The 21,802-nt window shown below is 38.4% G+C and overlaps 1 protein-coding gene across 1 annotated transcript in view; it reads right to left on the reverse strand.

Moving 5' to 3' along the window:
• Window positions 1-257: 257 nt before the first annotated feature.
• Window positions 258-21,802, reverse strand: part of adam19a (ADAM metallopeptidase domain 19a) — a 204,457-nt gene continuing 182,912 nt past the window's right edge. The window contains exons 18-23 of the mRNA XM_083910418.1: window positions 15,132-15,240; window positions 14,117-14,258; window positions 10,723-10,822; window positions 9,522-9,773; window positions 5,526-5,737; window positions 258-986 (exon numbers count right to left, since the gene is read on the reverse strand). Coding sequence (XP_083766544.1) covers window positions 935-986; window positions 5,526-5,737; window positions 9,522-9,773; window positions 10,723-10,822; window positions 14,117-14,258; window positions 15,132-15,240 — 867 coding nt within the window. The 3' untranslated portion in view covers window positions 258-934. The remainder of the gene's footprint in view (window positions 987-5,525; window positions 5,738-9,521; window positions 9,774-10,722; window positions 10,823-14,116; window positions 14,259-15,131; window positions 15,241-21,802) is intronic.

Raw genomic sequence — 21,802 nt, forward strand, 5'->3', positions numbered from 1 at the left:
GCTCAGGGAAGGGAGGGGGTGAGCAGAGCAGCAGGTCTTTGTTGTAAATTTCAGCCTCTCCTCTAGATGGCACTATAAACTACTTACTTCACCTTTAAATATAAATAACAACAAAGGAGGAAAAAAAGTGCTTTAGTAAAAAAATGTTTATGTAACAATTTAAAAGTCATAACACACAGCAAAAGACATTCAAATCAACATGAGCGACTGGGGTGCGTCCTGCAAGACGCTGCAAGCGTCCACTGAGCCCCCTCCATGTAAACAGTGTTGAAAAGAAGCTGCGATGTCATTGGTTCTCCTCCCTCCTCCCTTCCTCTTCCTCCTCTCAGGTCTTTTCCAGGTTTTTGTTGTGTTTCTTTAAAACATTCCTTGTAACAAAAACAATAAATTATTCAGAACCTAAAACTTGTGGTAAACGTAAACGTGAGGAGACACACCCCAGATTCTGCGGAGAAAAACTCTTTGGCACGGAACACAAATCATAAAACGAGACGTACGACAAACTGTAAACAAAACTGTTACAAAATTATTTTTTTTATATATTTATATATATACACACACACACACACACACACACACACTCACACAGACAAATAATTAAAATAAAAAACAACACAAACAATCTTTTTAAAAAGAATTTGGCAAATGTGACGACTGACGCTCGTCTCAGTCTGCAAAGGCCTCCGTGCAAAACCGTGTCGTCGTGGTTGATGCTAACGCGCTAGCGAAGAGGAGGAGGGAGGGAAAATGTGGCTGTGTGAGTCTAAACTGGAACGACTCCTGGTTTTTCACGTCTAACTTTGTGTTCGTCGTCCTCGCGGGCGAGTGCGGACAGCTCTGCGGTTTCACCAGCCAATGTCTCTTTAGTGCAAATAGATCTGTCAGCTGCTGCGTCCTCAGAGGGCGGAGGAGGAGGAGGAGGAGGAGGAGAAGGTCATTTACGTGCCAGAGGCGAGGCTGTGTTTGGTTTTGCACCTGGGACTGGTCTGCAAGACAGAGAGAGAGAGAAAATACTCAAGCTTGAGGTAAAACTGAAACAGTAGCATATTCTGACTTTCTAAGAATGAGAATACACATATTCTATGTTTATCTATAAACCAAGTTGTGTCTGTGTAAGGAATAATTTTAATGAATTTTTGAAATTCTGGAAATGATCCATTTGCCCTGATGCACTTTGACGGGGAGTTGACTTTCTTCTCAAAAAAAAAAAAGTATCTCAGAATGACTTGAAATTTACCATCATAATAGTCGACAATGCCCTGAACAAGGATCTGTTGAAAATATTTGCAAACCTCTTAAGGAATAATTTTTATGAATTTTTGAAAACTCAAGAAATGATCCATTTGCCCTGATGCACTTTGACAGTGAGCTGACTTTCTTCAAAAAAACAAAAAGTATTTCGGAATGACTTGAAATTTACCATCGTAATAGTCGGCATCGCCCTGAACAAGGATCTGTTGAAAATATTTGGAAACCTCTTAAGGAATAATTTAAATACATTTTTGAAATTCAAGAAATTATCCATTTGTCCTGATGCACTTTGACAGTGAGCTGAATTTCTTCAAAAAAACAAAAAGTATCTCTGAATGACTTGAAATTTACCATCATAATAGTCGGCATCGCCCTGAACATGGATCTGTTGAAAATATTTGCAAATCGAGTAAGAAATAATTTTAATGAATTTTTGAAATTCTGGAAATTGTTCTTTTGCCCTGATGCACTTTGACAGTGAGCTGACTTTCTTCAAAAAAAAAAAAAAAAAAGTATCTCAGAATGACTTGAAATTTACCATCATAATAGTCGACATCGCCCTGAACAAGGATCAGTTGAAAATATTTGCAAACCGAGTAAGAAATAATTTTAATGAATTTTTGAAATTCAAGAAATGATCCATTTGCTCTGATGCACTTTGACAGTGAGCTGACTTTCTTCTCAAAGAAGAAAAAAAAAAAAAGGATCTCGGAATGACTTGAAATTTACCATCATAATAGTCAGCATCACCCTGAACAAGGATCAGTTGAAACTATTTGCAAACTTCTTAAGGAATAATTTTAATGAATTTTTGAAATTCAAGAAATTAGCCATTTGCCCTGATGCACTTTGACAGTGAGCTGACTTTCTTCAAAAAAACAAAAAGTATCTCGGAATGACTTGAAATTTACCATCATAATAGTCGGCATCGCCCTGAACAAGGATCCATTGAAAATATTTTCAAACCTCTTAAGAAATAATTATAATGAATTTTTGAAATTCGGGAAATTATCCTTTTGCCCTGATGCACTTTGACAGTGAGCTGACTTTCTTCTCAAAAACAAAAAGTATCTCGGAATGACTTGAAATTTACCATCATAATAGTCGGCATTGCTGGTGTTTTAAGGTACGTTCCACTTGGAATTTCGTCAGAATTTGCACTTCTGTCAACATCAAATCAAATCTCGTTTTTTCAAAAAACGACAAAGAAAATCACCGTTTACATTTTGTACGTTAGTTATTATTTACGGCGAAGTAATCGAACAGCAGAAAAATGTCCCATGGATTATCTCTGTAAACTGTGATCCGTGCAGCAGCACGTGAAAGCGTGAACAATGACTGCGAGCTTTGTTTAACCCGCAGTTACACACCTAGCGCACACACGCGTCGCCGCGTCTGACGAGACGAGGAGCGACTGCTGATGAAGAGCCGCGTCATTGCACTGCACGCTTTGTAAAACTCTGAGCGTTTATGTGCTCGCACCTGCTCGGGACAGAGAAGAGCGGGGGGGGGGGAAAGCAGTATATTTCTCAGTAATTTTATAGGTGGGTCATAAAAGGACATTTCAGACTGAACCAAAAAAAAAAACACCCAAAACAAAACAGGCTCATTCTCGTGAGACGAGTTTGAGACGGTGGTGAAGTGTCCACGCTTCACTCTGAGGTCAGAGGAAAGTCAACGCTGTGGTGAACACGTCCACGATGTGTTGTTCACTCAAGTACGTGATGTTAGCGCTGACCTCGAGTGGGAGGACGACGCACTGTGATGCTGTCAGCCGCTATAGAAATACATAATGTGTGTGTGTGTGGGAGTGTGTAGAATATCTATAGCTTGTTTATGGCTGTGCAGACGTCGACGGAGAATCATTCGTTTAACCTTTTGCACAAAGAATGGTTCGCATTTTTGACGTTCTGTCACTTAACCATCGACTCACATCGTAACATATATGACAGAATGCGTTTCTCTTATCACTGGATTTGTCTCCTGCACCAAATCCCATAGAGAAAATCAGCGATTTTAGCTCCCAGCAGTTATTGACCGTCTGCTGCGTCCTTTACAAGTCTGAATGTGTCATTTTGTGACTTTTTATGTTTGAAAATATGTCGTTCGGATTCATCTAAGCGACACAAACGAACCAAACGAGACAAACTTAAATAACGGCTTCTGAGTCCTGGAGGCTAAAATCACTGTTTGACTCTTTGGGCTTTGGTGAGGGATTTATAAAAGTTATTTTTTAAGTTGAAAAAGGTTGTTTTATGGCAAAATAAAGCTGCCAACGTGTTTTTAAAGACATCACAAAGATATGCTGGTGTACATTAATCGGGTTAAACGCATATATATACTGTATATTTTAGTTATTGAGATGAAGATACCAGTTCTTCCTCTGTACGAACACGTTCCCCTCAGAACTTCCTCTCTTTACAGACTGAGACTTTACAAGTCTTCTGTTCACAGCCTCGTCCGTTAAATTATTAAAACAACCATCTGTTGAACAATAAAAGGTGTTTCTTCTGATTCTAACAGTCTGCACTGCAAGATACAAACAGATGTAAACCAGTGTGTGTGTGTGTGTGTGTGTGTGTGTTCTTGTACTTGCGGCATACTGAGGACCAGTGAGGGTTTTTAACCAACAAAGTGAGGTCATTTTTGCGGAGTGAGGACATTTTGGCCGGTCCTCACTTTGTTTTCATTGAAATCACTTCCTAAGTTTGCTATAACATGCTATACTCAATTTGTCAAGAAAAAAAATAAATCTAATTTTGGACGACATAGTATAATATGATTTTTTTGTCAAATTTTGGACCAAAATTTTTTTTTCAAATTTGTTTTCAAATTTTGGACGACATATTATAGTATGATGTTTTTATCAAATTTTGGACCAAAAATGTTGGGTCAATTTTTTTTTCAAATTTTGGACCAATTTTATTTTTCAAATTTTGGACCAATTTTTTTTTTCAAATTTTGGACCAATTTTTTTTTTCAAATTTTTGGACCACATTTTTTTTTTCTAATTTGTTTTTCAAATTTTGGACGACATATTATAGTATGACGTTTTTGTCAAATTTTGGACCAAAAATTTTGGGTACATTTTTTTTTCAAATTTTGCACCAAATGTTTTTTTTCAAATTGTGGACCAAATTTTTTTTTCAAATTTTTGACCAAATTTTTTTTTCAAATTGTTGACCAAATTTTTTTTTCAAATTGTGGACCAAATTTTTGACCAAATTTTTTTTTTCAAATTTTTGACCAAATTTTTTTTTTCTAATTTGTTTTCAAATTTTGGACGACATATTATAGTATGACGTTTTTGTCAAATTTTGGACCAAAAATTTTGGGTAAATTTTTTTTTCAAATTTTGGACCAAATGTTTTTTTCAAATTGTGGACCAAATATTGGACCAAATGTTTGACCAAATTTTTTTTTCAAATTGTGGACCAAATTTTTTTTTCAAATTTTTGACCAAATTTTTTTTTCAAATTTTTGACCAAATTTTTTTTTCAAATTTTTGACCAAATTTTTTTTTCAAATTTTTTTTTCAAATTTTTTTTCAAATTTTTGACAAATTCTTTTTTTCAAATTTTTGACCAAACTTTTTTTCAAATTTTTGACCAAATTTTTTTTTCAAATTTTTGACCAAATTTTTTTTTTCTAATTTGTTTTCAAATTTTGGACGACATATTATAGTATGACGTTTTTGTCAAATTTTGGACCAAAAATGTTGGGTCAATTTTTTTTTTTAAATTTTGGACCACATTTTTTTTCAAATTTTGGACCAAATTTTTTTTTCAAATTTTGGACCAAATTTTTTTCTTCAAATTTTGGACCAAATTTTTTTTTTCTAATTTGTTTTCAAATTTTGGACGACATATTATAGTATGACGTTTTTGTCAAATTTTGGACCAAAAAATTTGGGTCAATTTTTTTTTTCAAATTCTGGATGACATAGTATAGTATGACGTTTTTGTCAAATTTTTGTTCAAATTTTTTTTGTCAAATTTCTTTTTCAAATTTTGGACCAAAAATTTTGGACATAGTATAGTATGACGTTTTTGTAAAATTTTGGACCAAAAATGAAAAAGAAAAAAAAATGGTACTGCAACCAGTAGTTCTTTGTAGATGTCATTCATGAAGTAGATATTTGTAATTGTGTTGATTTATGAAGTGGAAATGCTGGTCCTCACTTTGTCAGCAACCCAGTCCTCAGTATGCAGCAAGTACAAGAATGTGTGTGTGTGTGTGTGTGTGTGTGTGTGTGTGTGTGTGTGTGTGCTCACCTGAGTGCTCTGAGAGGGGAGATGGCCGAGACTTTGCCCACAGGTTTGGGTCCGACCGCCGGCGGCATCATGACCAGCAGAGGCGGAGACGGTTTGGAGACTGCCGTCAGGGCCGGACTCACTGTGGGGGAGGCTCCTCCCCGGGCCGGGCTGAGCGGGAGGGGCCTCTGAGGGGGGAAGGCCGACGACCGGGGCTTCAGCTCAGAAACCAACTGAAACACACATTATACGATACCAATCATGACGCTGACGCCGCAACACGATACATATTGCGATACACGTTTAAAAATATACATATATATATATATATACACATTTAGCATCAAAATCGTTAGCTTAAAATGCTAACGAGTCCAATCACATATCACAGTACAGCATATATATATACATACACATACATATAAACATGTATATATATATATATATATGTATATATGTGTAAACACATATACATGTATGTATGTATATATACACATGTATGTACGTATATATACACATGTATGTACGTATATATACATATACACAGAACATATATACAGAATATACATACACACATATATACATATAAATATACATACATACACACATATATATATACATATATATACATACATATACACACATATATATATACATATACATACACACACATATATATACATATATATGCATACATATACATACATATACACACATATATATGCATACATATACATACATATACACACATATATATGCATACATATACATACATATACACACATATATATGCATACATATACATACATATACACATATATATGCATACATATGCATACATATACATACATACATATACACATATATACATACATATATATACATACATACATATATATACACACATATACATACATATACATACATACATATATACACACATATACATACATATATATACACACATATACATACATATATATATACACACATATACATACATATATATATACACACATATGTATGTATATATATACATATATATATACACACATGTATGTATATATATACATACATACATACATACATACACATATATATATATACATACATACACACATACATACACATATATATATATACATACATACACACATACATACACATATATATATATACATACATACACATATATATATATATACATATACATACATACATACATATGTATATATATACATATACATATATAATTTGTTTTTCTTTGTTGTGGAGCTGAAGTAGTTCCATTTAAAACTAATATATTCCTCTTCTTTTCCTTTTCCCCTCCATATGGTTCAGATACAGATTTGTAAATGTCAGTTTTTCTTTAAAAGTATATATTTTTGCCGTTTATATTTGAATAAAGTCAGCGAACAGAGAAGGAAACAGGGCGAGAGAGTCATTAATCCATCTGGCTGAGAATCAAACCAGCTGCTTTTACTTCACCTCGTTTTTCTTATGCTTCTTATTTTTGGCTCGGCTTCGCCCGAGAAATCTATTTATTTTATGTAAATTAAATGCCGTTTTCCTACTCATCTGATGTTTCTGCTGTGGACTGTCAGACGGAATCTAAAATACAGAGTGGACGGACAAAGAACAAGGGGATGAGGGGTAAAAAAAGAGAAAATGCGGACATCTTTGTGCATGGGTTCACTGCCAACATGGAAGAGCAGAGTAAATCCCCAGGACGTGGACACAGCAGGGACGAGAGCTGTCAGTGTGTCTGTGTATCACTGAGCTGATGAGACCATCGTCTGTCTCTGCTCACACATGTGGGACAGCAGCACATTAACAATGACCGCTGCACTGAAGCCAAGGAAGGAAATCTCATTTAAAGCGGAACTAGACCGGAAGTTCCTATTATCGCTGTTTTTTTTGGTGTGTATCTGCGTCATTACCTTGTTTAAGAAGCCCTGACGGTTCGAAACAAACAGTTCAGCCATTGCTGAGAACGTTGTGTTTTATTGTAATCTCGGGGCTCAACGAGATCACTGAAAATCCTGTAATAGTTACGTAAGCAGCGGTTCTCCTGAACAACCGATCGTCCTGCTCCGGGCGGTAGTCCGGGCACATCCGGTTACGTACATTGAACCGCAGAAGAAGAATAACGTCCGTTGTGGAGGTGTTTCACGAGCAACAGTGTCTTCTGACTCTGGGTCTGACTCCGGTTTAAAGTCATCAAAGGGACTGCGGCGGGGAGTCGTGAAGAAGCTATTTTTAAACACTGTTAAAACAATGTTTTGATAATGAGGAGCAGTGCATCCGCCGTTCCAGAGGGGGGCGCTGCGCTTCTGAGAGCGGATGTGCTGGATAGTACTGGCCAATCATAAGACTCTGTCTTCTGGGGGTGAAAGTTCACTCTGAAATCTCGCAGCAGAAAAACACTGTCAGAAAAGAGGATTTCTATCGGCTAGTTTACAGCAACTAGGAGGTTTTTGACCATAAAAACAAGTTAATATATGTAAGTAGACCTCCATAACTAACATTTATGTGCAAGAGGACCACTCTATGTGACCTTTAAAACACTTTGCTTTATCAGAGGGAGAAATCAATTAAACTAAAACTATAACTCTTCTTTTATTTTTTTAATCTGACTTCAGAGTCTAAGAATCTGTGTGTGTGTGAGACGCAAGAGTTTCAACATTTACACATTTCGCCGAAAATCAAAGAGACATTTTCGGCGTCCGCCGCAGAGTAAACAGGAAGCGGCAAATTACGGCGCAGTCTGTGAATGAAGCGTGAACTCTGTGTGACCCTCACATGTGCTCGGCTCGCCGTGTTCACGTTGATGAACGCGTTGGTTTTCATAATCGCAGCAGTTTGAGAGGAATGTTAGTGACGGTTATATGTACAACAGGAGAGAGGGAGTGGAGATTAGCGTCTACGTGGACTCACCTGCCTGAATTCATCCATTCATAAGTCAAGCTGTATTTCTGGAGCACATTTAAAGACAATATATATATATATATATTGCCCTTAAAGCATACACACACACATATATATATACATATATATATATACACATATACACACACACACACATATATATATATATATTTATATTTATACACCCATATATACACACACGTATATATACACATATACATACACTTATATATACACGTATAAATACGTATACACATATACATACACTTATATATACACGTATAAATACGTATACATATATACAGGTATACACACGTAAACACACGTATATATACGTATACACACATATGTATATACACGTATACACACTTATGTATATACACGTATATATATACACACGTATACACACGTATATAGGCACGTATATACACACGTATATGCACGTATATACACGTATATATGCACGTATACACACGTATATATGCACGTATACACACGTATATATGCACGTATACACATGTATATATGCACGTATATATACACGTATACACACATATACACACGTGTATATACACGTATACACACGTGTATATACACGTATACACACATATACACACGTGTATATACACGTATACACACGTGTATATACACGTATACACACGTGTATATACACGTATACACACGTGTATATATGCACGTATATATACACGTATACACACATATACACGTATACACACATATACACACGTATATATACACGTATACATATATACACCTATACACACGTATATATATACACACGTATACACACGTATACACACGTATACACACGTACAGTATATATACGTATATATACATATACACACGTATACACACGTACAGTATATATACGTATATATATATGTATACACACGTATATATACATATATACACATGTGTATATACATATATACATACACACGTGTATATATATAAAATTAAATACATACCTATCAGTGTATATATACATATAAATACATACATATACACACACACACACACACACACACACACACGTACATATGGGTTAAATAAAGTGTTTGTTGTTACCAGTGGAGATCGTGTGGGGTTGAGTGGCAGAGGTTTCTTGGGTGGACTGAGTCTCTGTGGAGTCTGCGGTGATTTGGCCGGAGCTGTCGGGGGTTTGCCGGCCGGCAGCGGCGGACGGACCGCCTTGAGTTGGCGGGCGCCGCCCTGCGGAGACGGGGCGGGTCTCAGGGGTCGAACCACGTTGACCGGCTGCGTGCCGTTGGACACCAGACCAGGTCTGAGAGGCAGGACCTCTTTGCTGGTGTGAGGAAGCTGGAACAACAACAACAACAAGAACAAATCAATAAAAAAACATGGAACTTAAAGTGAAGTGTGTCCAACTCACAGCACAATCCCTCAGATTAACATCAACATCTAATTTACTAGATTCCTTCACAATGTCCTCATTATAGCAGCCACAGCTAACTTGATGCATCATTGAAAAATATCAATGTCAACATTAAAAATGACTCAAAAGTAGTTAAATTAATGCAAATTAATACAAAAATACAGCCTTAAAATGCATCAGACAGTTTGAACAAATGCGACGTAAATTAAAAAAACATTGATTTAATTCGTCTTTTTTTAATATTTTTTTTTAATATTGTGTTTTTATACTTTAGATCGACTTTAAAGCGTCTCATACTCACTTCTACAGCGTTCACAATCTTTATTTTATTGATGATTAGACGCCAACTGTCGTAAAGAAAGCGTCAACTGACGATTTCCATGTATCATCGAAGATGAATATGAATATTTCGTGTCCTTCCTTTGCTTTGTTGTTGCATTTCCTCTTCAACCGTTTCATGCATTACCCTCTTTCATCTCTTTAATGTGCACAAACATAGGTTTTATATCGCGTATGAAAGCGGTTATGAATCTCATTTTCATCATAATAACCTCGCACAGATTTGTCCCCGTCCTTTGCGTCCTCCGTCTGTATCTCTTTGGTCGCGGTGACAAATGCGTCCCTGACAATTACATTAATGCTGTGAAAACGAGCAAAAAAAAGAGCCGACGCCATGAAACGATGTCGCACGGTGAACCAGAGCGGACGAGAGCTGTGGGAGGAGACTCCGTCCACGACGATCTGCTGCCAAATGAGGTCGTTTAGCACCAAGGTCAAACTCATGGATGCTCCATTACTCACTAAAATACAGTGAGGGAAAAACAAATGACTCCCTCCTCCTCCTCCTTCCTTCCCTTCCTTTCCTCCACTCACCCCCTTGTGGCTGCTGGCCTTGTTGACCGGTCCGACCACCTTCAGGTGAAAGGCAGGGTTCAGGTGGCCGTTCTTGCCTTTCTCCAGCGACGCCTCGGCCCTGAGGAGAAACCAGGACAGAGAATAAAGCAAATCTGAAATTTATTTTTCTTCTTTCCTTTTTTTCCTTCCTTTTTTTGGCCTCAGGTGGGAAAACAGAAAAGCAGGAGTCCGGGTTTGATCGATAAGGATCAGGACGAAGCACACAAACGTGTTAGAATCCTGTGTAATGGACCTGAAAGTCATTCTTTTACTTCGCTGACGTTTGTGCAGCCCTTGGAAAACTCCTCCTGCACCAAAGCCCACAGAGGAAAAAAAAAACATTTAAAAATTTTTGTTATTTTGTGATTTCAGTGATGGAAACACACTCTTTGACTTAACCTTAGTGACTCTGATTAAGCAAATGCAGCATCTCTACGTCTCCCTCGGCTAAAAATTATGATTTTCTCAATGGACTTTGGTGTGAGAGCGTAAACAGTTAGCGACGTGTTATTTTTCCAGTTAGAAAAAGCAGTCGAATGGATTTAAATGAAGTTATCGCAGACTTAAGCAGGTGTGTGTGTTTTATTCAGTTTAATACCGTTTGGTTAAGCCGCTTAAATCACTTTATTTTGCTTTTTGTGATTTGTTCAATTTAATAAATTATATTAGAGGCTTAAAGCTGTAGCGCGTGAATTTTATGAAAAGGGGAAACCTGTTTATTTAGACCAGGGGTTCTCAAAGCTTTGATACCTGAGGGCCAATTTAGGGACCCAACATTGGACTGAGGGCCGCCAAAGGAAAAAGAAAAACAGAAAGAAATCCCATTTGTAATCATTTTAATGACCAGATTGCAGTTCTACAGTTTACACTGGTCTGTATCCACTAATGTCACATGTAACATTTAACAAGCTTAGTAGCTCCTGGATTAAAACTATCAACTGTAATTGATTGCGGGCCGCCAAAAATGTTTCTGCGGGCCGCCATTGACCCCCGGGCTGCACTTTGAGAACCAACTATTTAGACGGAGGGAAAAGGCAAGATTGACGACTGAAAACAGACTGAAAACGCATGAAAAACGCTAATAAAAAAGTTCCAGAAGTGAATTCTACTGATCATAAACGTTGCTTTCTCTCTCTTATGAGATGTATTTTGATTTTATGTCTGTAGAAAAGTCAAAGAATGCTTTCTTCTCACTTCAACGTTCTATATCAGGCAGTTTATTCAACCGTTTTAGGAATTCAAACGATCACGTTAGCCGAACTGAACGCACAAAGTGCATTTCGACGTCAAAATTTGACCCAGAAAATTGCCGGTTCAAGCGCTAACGGAAAAACAAACATTTACTCAGTTACTTTAGCAGCAAATACAATCACCAACTGGTGCATTTATTGTACAATAACTAAAGGAAGGAACAGCAGCTATTTCTCTAGCCCTGGTCTAGGAGTTTACAGTAATGAGAAAGTTTCTGTTCACAAAGACCAAACACAGGCAGAACAACAACAATCGCTCCAAAGTTACGCACTGCAGCTTTAAACACAGACACACTTCAGATGTGAAAGGCTCTTCTTCGGTTCCCTCCGATGTTTTTCGTCCACATAACAACAGCTAACTTTCACAGAGCGGAAACACAGAAGAGGATTTACTGCACGACGACTGCTGCTGAATGAGACTCCATCATAAAGTTGTACAGTATAAAGTTCAGCCTCTTAGTTGATTAGAAGGCTTTCTCTGCACAGACTGGACGTACAGTACGAGCCGCGGGAAAAGGCCTTCAATCAGCCCTGAGCTGCTGCTGAACTGGGAATGAACTCAAACCATTGGCCTCGGAACAAAACCAATAAAGCAGAGAGTTTTCTTTGTGTGTGTGTGTGTGTGTTGCATTCGCTGCTGTTAAGAGTCTTTTTTTAATCATCGTAGACGCTCAGTTTCCCACTTTCCTTCACTAACATTCAGCTTCTCGGTGACCGTGAAATCCAGCCGAGGCCTCGACATCCGCAGTGTTTCTACGTCTTCACTCGGGAAGGTCGCGGTGTTTAATCCCGGATTTATTCTGTAAGTCATGCAGACGGCGAGCGTTCTCGTGTCATGACAAAGCTGTGGCTGAGGCTGAGATCATCACAAAGGAGGCTTTAAGGGCTTTAGTGAGGACGCGTGGCGTTCTGACGGAGCCGAAAAACATTCATTTATGATTTCCTTGCTCCAAACGCGACCTCTTAATTTAAAAAGTCACCCTTTCTTCCCTCTCCTCGGCCCCTTGTTTCCTTCCCTTCCATCCTCAATTAACACTTCTTCTGTTCCAGTTCAGACTGTGGCTTTTGTTTGGTAAATAAACCGACAATTATTTCTGATATTTGTTCATCTCTTCATCTGTTTAGTCAACTGCTTTGTGAAATACCAATATGTGGATCTAAAAGTGATGTCAAGGACGAATAAAACTCATCTAACTTTGCTTCTGAATTGGAATCTGATAAAAAGGGACGTTTATATAAACAACAAATAAAGTTATGTATTTAAATGTCATGAACAGTTCATCATGAGCTTCTAACTTTTCTTCTTCGTTGGTAAAGATTAGAGTTTAGGACTATGAGTCGTCATGGAGACCAAAACCTGGAGACCAAAGTGAGGCAGAACCTCCTTTCTGAGGACCTTAGGTTAGGTAAAGGGTAGGTTTAAGCTTTAACTGGTTATAGTTAACCCTTAAATGTCTGAATATATTTCCAATTATATAAAAAAAAGTATAATTTTTGCTGTCTGGCAGATGCTAAAGTAAGCAGAGATTGTTCATTTTGTAAAATTAGCGACATAGCGGCAGATATGGAATCCTCTCCTCTGGAGCTCCAGGGAGCCGTCAGCTCCCGTGCCCGAGCAAGGCGCTCCTCTGCTGGACACAAATGCACCCCGTGTACCCCCCTCTTCCCTGGAGCTCTTTCCACTCTCCTACCCAGCTCCGATTATTATTCTTTTCCGGTCATTATTGGCTTAAAATCTGCAAAAATCTTAAACTGGTACGTATTTTTCTTTCTTAGCACAACTTACCTTTAAATTTGGAAACATTTCCCGACATTAGCAGCCAAAAACGTACGCGTTCTGCCAGATTTAGTTGACGCTCCGTCTGCTAAAGTGCTTCCAAATACGTGTCACGGTGCATTAGTGGGACACAGGCGACACCGCGGCTGCCTTCTTAGCGCTAACGGTTTGAGGCAGATTTGTGACAGTCGTCCAAATTGGGTTAAGGTAAAGCTGTGTTTAGGGCTGTGTTTAGGGCTGTGTTTAGGGCTGTCCACATGAATGGAAGTCAATGTAGAGTTTGTTTGTCTGCACTGAGACAAAATAAAGTTTGTTTGATTGATTGACACCTGTCAGAGGGTCTTACTTGTTGCTCTTGTTCTTGTCTCTCTGGGAAAGCCACTTGTGGTAGTAGGAGGTCTTGATCCTGTGGCAGTAGAAGAGCAGCAGCACCGCGGGCAGCAGCACCAGGAAGGCGAAGAGCAGACCGACCACCAGCCCGAGCTGACCTGAGGACGGACACGGACACACGTTACCCAAAAAACGCCGAACTTGTCGCAAATATTTGCGAAAGCGCACTTTGCATTACCGTAATTACACAGCGTTTTTTTGCTATCGGAAAAATTCCGACGGTTTCTGAATGCTGAGAAGTTGCACATGAGATCAAACCTGCGGTTATTACGGTAATTTTACTTGCGCTGTTGCAGGAAGTCGCCAGAGAGGAGAGAGTTTTTGTACGTTCAGACAAATGTTATTTTAAATATGTTTTATAACTGTTCACATTTCAAATTTAACACACAATATCTGCTGTTCATATTCAACTTACAGTGTTTTTTTTCATTCTATAATATTGTTAATACACTATTTTAACATGCAGTAAATTGTAAATAACGGCCTGATATTGAAAGTTATTCTGGAAAAATGGTAAAAAAAAAAATACCTTGTTATAAAACATAAATCTCTCTCTCTACCTGCACAGACACTCACCCGGCTCTTAAAGGAGCCGCAGAATTTTTACAACAGCAGTTTACACAAATGTATCTAGCGGTTCTGGGCCGCGGGCCTGTACGTTTGACACCGCTGTCTCAAAGTGTTAACGGTTGTGTGTTAGAGCTGCAACTAAGGATTATTTTCGTAATCGATTTTCTCAATGAATGGTTTGGTCCATAAAATGTTCAAAAAACGTCGATCGGTGTTTGTCGAACCTGGAAATGACGACGTTCTCGCGTGTCTTTGTTTTGTCCACAAACCAAAATGGTTCAGTTTTTAATGATTTGTTTGTTATGTGGAGCAAAGAAACAGAGAAAAAATTCACATTTGTGTGTGTGTGTGTGTGTGTGTGTGTGTGTGTGTGTGTGTGTGTGTGTGTGTGTGTGACTCACTGTCGTACTGCACAGGTCCACTGTCAACGCTGCCCCCGAGTCCCGTCTTCTCACAGAAAGGCGGAGCCCAGCCTCGATTACAGTGGCAGTTCCCGTTGCTGTTGCACACCTGCACGCACACACGCACAGACACACACACACACACACACAGAAACAAGGCGTGTGTTAATGTGATTTGCTGTTGGGCCTGACTTTAATCTGGTGGACGTTTGCCTGGAGGTGATCCAGTGAAATTAGACGCTCTAACGTCTTGTTCTCAACAGACGGCCTCATGTTTTAATGGGATTAATGGCCTCACAATCATAAAAAGAAGAAGAAGAACAAACACACACACAGAGATCATCATCATCAGTGATAGCTCACAGTTTTCCATCATGTGTGATGTGTGTTTTTATTGTGACGACGACGTGAGCGATGGCATTTATCTGTGAACCCGAGGCTGAACCTGCGTTTATCTCAGTCCGCGTTGACCTTCATCTGAGGTCAAAGAGCTTTCAGAGGTTCAGGTTCACCGCGTGGTATTTAAGGGTTGTTTTCTGGTGACGTCCTGGCAAATAAATCTCATATCCAGCAGCAACAATAAATAAATAAATAAATAATAAATAAATAAAGGACATTACAACCTGGTGGCTGTTTTCTTTCTGCCTCCAGGCTGTGTTTGATGTGTCCTTAAATCTATTGTTTCACACAGCGACCTTAATGAATACATTAACATACATGTTTACGATCGTCTACTTCCTGTAAAAGCTGTGAAATCAAATCAAACAGAAACAGGAGAAACAAAGAAAAATCAGACCTGACTCCCTCTGTCACTGTGTCCTGCCTTTGAAAAACAGTCAGTAAATATCATTTATAAAAATAATAATTAATAAACCTAAATTTAGAAACTCAGGGAAGATGAATCAACGTGTATTTTTAGAAGGATTATTAAAATAGTGTCGCTAAAGATGTAAAATGTGTGTGTTCTTGTTTTGATGTGACGTACGCGTCAAGTATCAGCCTTATTTTATTTTAATATTTTAGAATCTAATTCCTTCACAGTGACAGGTTTTTGTATATATATGTATATGTATATATATATATATAGACAGTTTATATAAGATGTATCCTCTTTCTGCTCATTTTGGATTATTTTTTCTTTGTTTGTATTAAATAATACAGTTAAATCTGAGCAAAAGCTACAATAAATGTTGCATAAAGACAACGTTATGTTTTATTTAATAATGTCAAAATGCAAAGGCAAAGAAAGAAAGAAGGAAAGAAATAAGAATGAAATAAAGAAAGAAGGAAGAAAGAATGATAAAAGAAGGAAGAAAGAAAGAAAGAAAGAAAGAAGGGATAATGAAAGACAAGGAAAGAAGAATGAAAGAAGAAAGAAGGAAGGAAGAATGATAGAAATAAGAAGGAAGAATGGAAAAAGAAATGAAGGAAGAATGAATGAAAAAAGGAAGAATGAAAGAAAGAAAGGAGAAGAAGAAAGAAAGGAGAATGAAAGAAAGAAAAAAGAATGAAAGAAAGAGAAAGAAAGAAAGAATGAAAGAAAGAAGAATGAAAGAAGGAAAGAAAGAAAGGGAAAATAAATAAAGAATGAAAGAAAGAAGAAGAAAGAATGGAAAAAAGAAATGAAGAAGGAAGAAAGAAAGAAAGAAAGAGAAAATAAATAAAGGAAGAATGAAAGAAAGAAGAAGAAAGAATGGAAAAAAGAAATGAAGAAGGAAGAAAGAAAGAAAGAAAGAAAGAAAGAAAGAAGAATGAAAGAAAGAAAGGGAAAATAAATAAAGGAAGAATGAAAGAAAGAAGAAGAAAGAATGGAAAAAAGAAATGAAGGAAGAAAGAAAGAAAGAAAGAAAGGAGAATGAAAAAAAGAAAGAAAGAAAGAAAGAAAGATGAAAGAAAGAAGAATGAAAGAAAGAAAGGGAAAATAAAGAAAGGAAGAATGAAAGAAAGAAAGGAGAATGAAAAAAAGAAAGAAAGAAAGAAAGAAAGAAAGAATGAAAGAAAGAAAGGGAAAATAAAGAAAGGAAGAATGAAAGAAAGAAGAAGAATGGAAAAAAGAAATGAAGGAAGAATGAAAGAAAGACAGAAAGAAAAGAAAGAAAGAAAAGAAAGAAGAATGAAAGAAAGAAAGAAAGAAAGAAAGAAAGAAAGAAAGAAAGAAAGAAAAGAAAGAAAGAAGTATTTCCAGTGTAAACCTGGATTTTCAGGTTTATTTCACATTGTGTTGGAAAAACGACTTTAATTTCATATTCTGTCCAAGTCTGTGGTCAGTGTTCTAAAATTCATGACTGCAGCTGAGGCTCATGGGTAATGTAGTATTTATACTTTCCACCATGAAGAAAAAAAGCACATAAAAATGTTGTTTTCTCTCCCTCGTCTGTTTCCTGTTTCATTTGCATTGTTTGAGTTGTTTTCTGAAACTATTTTCTTTTTCCACTGTGACAAAAAAGTATTGTGAAATTCTGCCACCGAGGCTCATGGGTAATGTAGTATTTAAAGCTTCCGCCACGGAGAAGAAATGCATATAAAAATGTTTATTTTATGTTGTTTGTGTTCTAAAAAGTGCTTTTATTTGGAGTTCTGTCCGAGACGGTGAGTCAGTAAGTATTCTGAAGGCTGAGGCTCATGGGTAATGTAGTATTTACACATTCTGTCACAGACAATGTTGTTTTTCTCACAAAAACAAGAGTAAAAGAGAAATGATTGATGAGTTGAGACGTAGTTTCACTGGAAGCAAATCAGCACTTAGACCTTTTTACTTTTTAATTGACTCACTAAAGAAAGAAAAACACACAAACTTTTAACTGGAGATTAGCTTTTTAGCCGTGATTAACATCTCCAGACGTCTTGTGTTAATTCACCAGCTCTAAATGAAGGGGAGGAAGAAAAAAAATACACAGCCATGCTCCAATTATACGCAGATGTAATTACCCGAGCGGTGATTAACACGCCTATTCCCTCATTAGAGCTCGGTCGGCACGAAGGCCGCTCGGCTGCTTTCTCCTTTGTTTCACGTTCGTAACAAAATTAAATCCTGACCTGGATTTGACCACAGCTCGTACGGATCCGTTCTTTCGTTTTTCAAAATAAAACCAGAAATAAAAAACTAAATAAACGACTTGTTTTCTCAATATTCGTTTGCAAAATCAAAATGAAAAAACTTGAATGCAAGTATTCGCTCTGAGGCTCCAGGGCAGCGAGTAGATGGTGGTCAGTGTCCCCTCTCAAGGGGTCCAGGGAGGCAGGTTGGTGGTGGTCTTTGTCCCCACTCTGGGGCTCCAGGGCTGCGGGTAATTGGTGGTCAGCGTCCCTGCTCTGGGGCTCCAGGGTTTGGGGCAGGAGGTGGTGTAAGTTGTCCCCGCTCTGGGGCTCCAGGGCTGCAGGTAGATGGTGGTCAGTGTCCCCGCTCTGGGGCTCCAGGGTGGCGGGTAGATGGTGGTCAGTGTCCCCGCTCTGGGGCTCCAGGGTGGTGGGTAGATGGTGGTCAGTGTCCCCGCTCTGGGGCTCCAGGGCTGCAGGTAGATGGTGGTCAGTGTCCCCGCTCTGGGGCTCCAGGGCGGCGGGTAGGAGGTGGTGTTAGTTGTGCCCCCTCTGGGGCTCCAGGGCTGCGGGTAAATGGTGGTCAGTGTCCCCGCTCTGGAGCTCCAGGGTGTGAGGCGGGAGGTGGTGGTCAGTGTCCCAGCTCTGGGGCTCCAGGGCGGCGGGTAGATGGTGGTCAGTGTCCCCGCTCTGGGGCTCCAGAGTTTGGGGCAGGAGGTGGTGGTTGTTGTCCTCGCTCTGGGGCTCCAGGGCGGCGGACTGGTGGTGGATTGTTGTCCCCTGAACGATACTTGCGTTCATCAAAATTGGATTAAATCCGTTTTTTCCATTTTTCATTATTTTGTAAATGAATATTGAGAAAACAAGTCCTTTTTCCCTTCTTTTATTTCTGGTTTTATTTTGAAAAACGAATGAACGAACGATACACGGACCCTATCATTAAAATGCGTTTTTTCTAATATCTAATAGTGAGGAAAAGGCTGTTTGTTTGCATGACATCCACAGAGTAAAGGATAAATCTGTCTATTTAGAATAATCGTCTTCAGTCAATTCCATCAAGAAGCAGCTAAATATTTAGTAAAGTGTTGTTTGTACGAGTTCTACAGTTCTACAGTTCTACAGTCAGCTCTCTCAACCCCAACGTTGTTGTTGTCATAAAATCTGCATAATTTCAAGTGTACACGAGCTTCAGAACGCCGTTAAAGATGCCGTTAAAGACGCCGTTAAAGACGCCGCTCCGCTCGTCTGCACCAAAGCCCACAGAGAAAATCGTCGATTTACACATCGACGGCAAACATTAGTCGTTAATCCGCCGCTGCCTCCGTCAAACGGGTTATTTTGCCACGATGGAGTCGAAAATGTGTTTTTTCAAATGTATCCGAGTGACATAAACTTGTCAAATGGAGCAGCAGCAGAGCAGCAGCAGCAGAGCAGCGTCGCCTGAGCTCAACTGTCGTTATAGTTCATGAAAACTAACGAAAAAAATGAAAACTAAAAATGAAAAAACACTTTTGTTAACCGACATAAAATTGTAGCTAAAATACGGCTAGTGTTCGTCTTTTCAAAATTAATTTAATACATAACCCTTTAATGGGTTCGTATGAAGTGTATTCATTTTTTACTCAACCAGCAATTTTGAAAAGGTTGTATTTAAGGCACAAAACTTAAATACTACAAAAAATAACACTAAGACTCAGCTCAAGCTGAAAAAATACTCGATTAATCGATGACTAAATTAATCGACAACTATTTTTGAGCTTTTTTCACGATTAAAACAAGATTTCTGATCGTTTTAGCTTCTTAAATGTGAATATTTTCTCTTTGTTTCTTTGCTCCACATAACAAAAGAAATCATTACAAACTGAATCATCTTGGTTTGTGCACAAAAACGAGAACATTCAAGAACATCGAGAAAATAATGGACAGATTATTCGATCATGAAAATAATTGTACGTAGCAGCTGTACACTAAAATAAAAACTAGCAAACCTACTCTATAAATTTTTTTTTTAATTCATTCATTAAAATCAAAACAAACTCATTTTAAAAACAAAAAGTCCATACGAAATAAAACCTAAAACTAGCGCTGGGCATGTTAACGGCATCAATCAATGACTGTCCAGGCACAGTTTACCAGTTAGCTCCTTTAGCGCCGTTAGCACACGCTACAGTCGAACTGGAGCGATCCGTTTATCAAACGAAAAGAGCAGCGCTACAAATAACCAGCGTACCTGTGTACTGCGTATGTGTGCCTCTGTTTTTAAAGTTGAGCGTTACTTTAGAGACTCTTTTTGACAATCATTTAATCCCGATTAACGCCGCTAACGTGCCCAGCACGACCTAAAACTAACACAGTATCCAAAACTATTCTAACTTTGGAAGGTTCTGGACGTTCTCTTGTGTCCTGTCCAACCCTCAGGAAACAGGAAACAGGGACACTCGTCCGTCTCGCCGGACAAACGACCAAATAAGTTTTTCTCCACCAAGGGAAAAAGTCAGAGTTAAATCAGCGTGCAGACAAACACAGAGACGAACGACAGCTCGGTCTTTTACTCGTCAACGTCGATGCTAAAATAAACCTTGTCCATCCAACTGCAATTATTAGAACAAATGTTGTCTACGTCCGTCCCTCTGTCCCTATGTCTGTCCCTCTGACAGTGAAGGAGCACATTTAAAGACCTTTTTTTCCTTGAGTTTTTGCTGCACTGATATATCCGGACTGGAGTTTTATTCCCCCCTCGTGACACAGTTGAATATCAATTCAGCCAGACGCCAAACTAATAAAGTGATGTAGTAAAGCCGTAATACAACATAAAAGTGCAATCTAACACTTTCCATTTGAGACTCGGGCAGAAACAGAGAGAACGAAATCCCAGTGGACTGAAGGAAACTGTCTATCGTTGAATTCTAAAGAAAAAAAAAAGCAGGTTTAATTCCTTTTTCTTTTTTTTTTTTACTGCAGGAAAGAAAGAAGAGAAAAAAAATATATATCAGCTGTCATCTTGTCAGCGAGTCGAGTGTGAGAAGCCCTCATGTATTAAAAAAGGCAGACGACTGGAACAATAATGGCGGCTGCCATCTTGCATTACTCTGCTGTATTCTTCCCTGAGCCGGTGAGCAGCCGTGTTCACCACAACGACAACATAAATCACACACTCTCCAGAGACTCTCTGGACACTCTACGCGCTCTCACCAAATTGAAATGACATCATGCAATTTCATATTATTCTCACAGCTGTCAGGTGTGCGTGTGTGTGTGTGTGTGTGTGTGTGTGTATGTGTGTGTGTGTGTGACAGAGCTGTTTTACCCTGGTTGCATCACACGTGTCTCTGGTAATTGAACAGTTACAGTTAAGTGAGTATATCGTGTCGTACTCATCGTGTCGCGGCTAAAACTGAAGCAGAATAAAGTGACTTCACAGTTTAAAGGGAGAGTTCAGGGTTAGTTTTTTTACTGACACGAGGCCTGGGAATGACAGGATACATCAGGATATGATACGAGACGAGGTGAGGCGATACGATACGAAACGATATATGATACAATACGAGACGATACAAGACGCTACGAGACGCTACAATATGAAACGATACGAGACACGACCCGGATTGAAGCGACACAATATGATACTAGATGAT

This window comes from Microchirus variegatus (assembly GCF_963457635.1).
Source record: "Microchirus variegatus genome assembly, chromosome: 2".
Lineage (NCBI taxonomy): Eukaryota > Metazoa > Chordata > Actinopteri > Pleuronectiformes > Soleidae > Microchirus > Microchirus variegatus.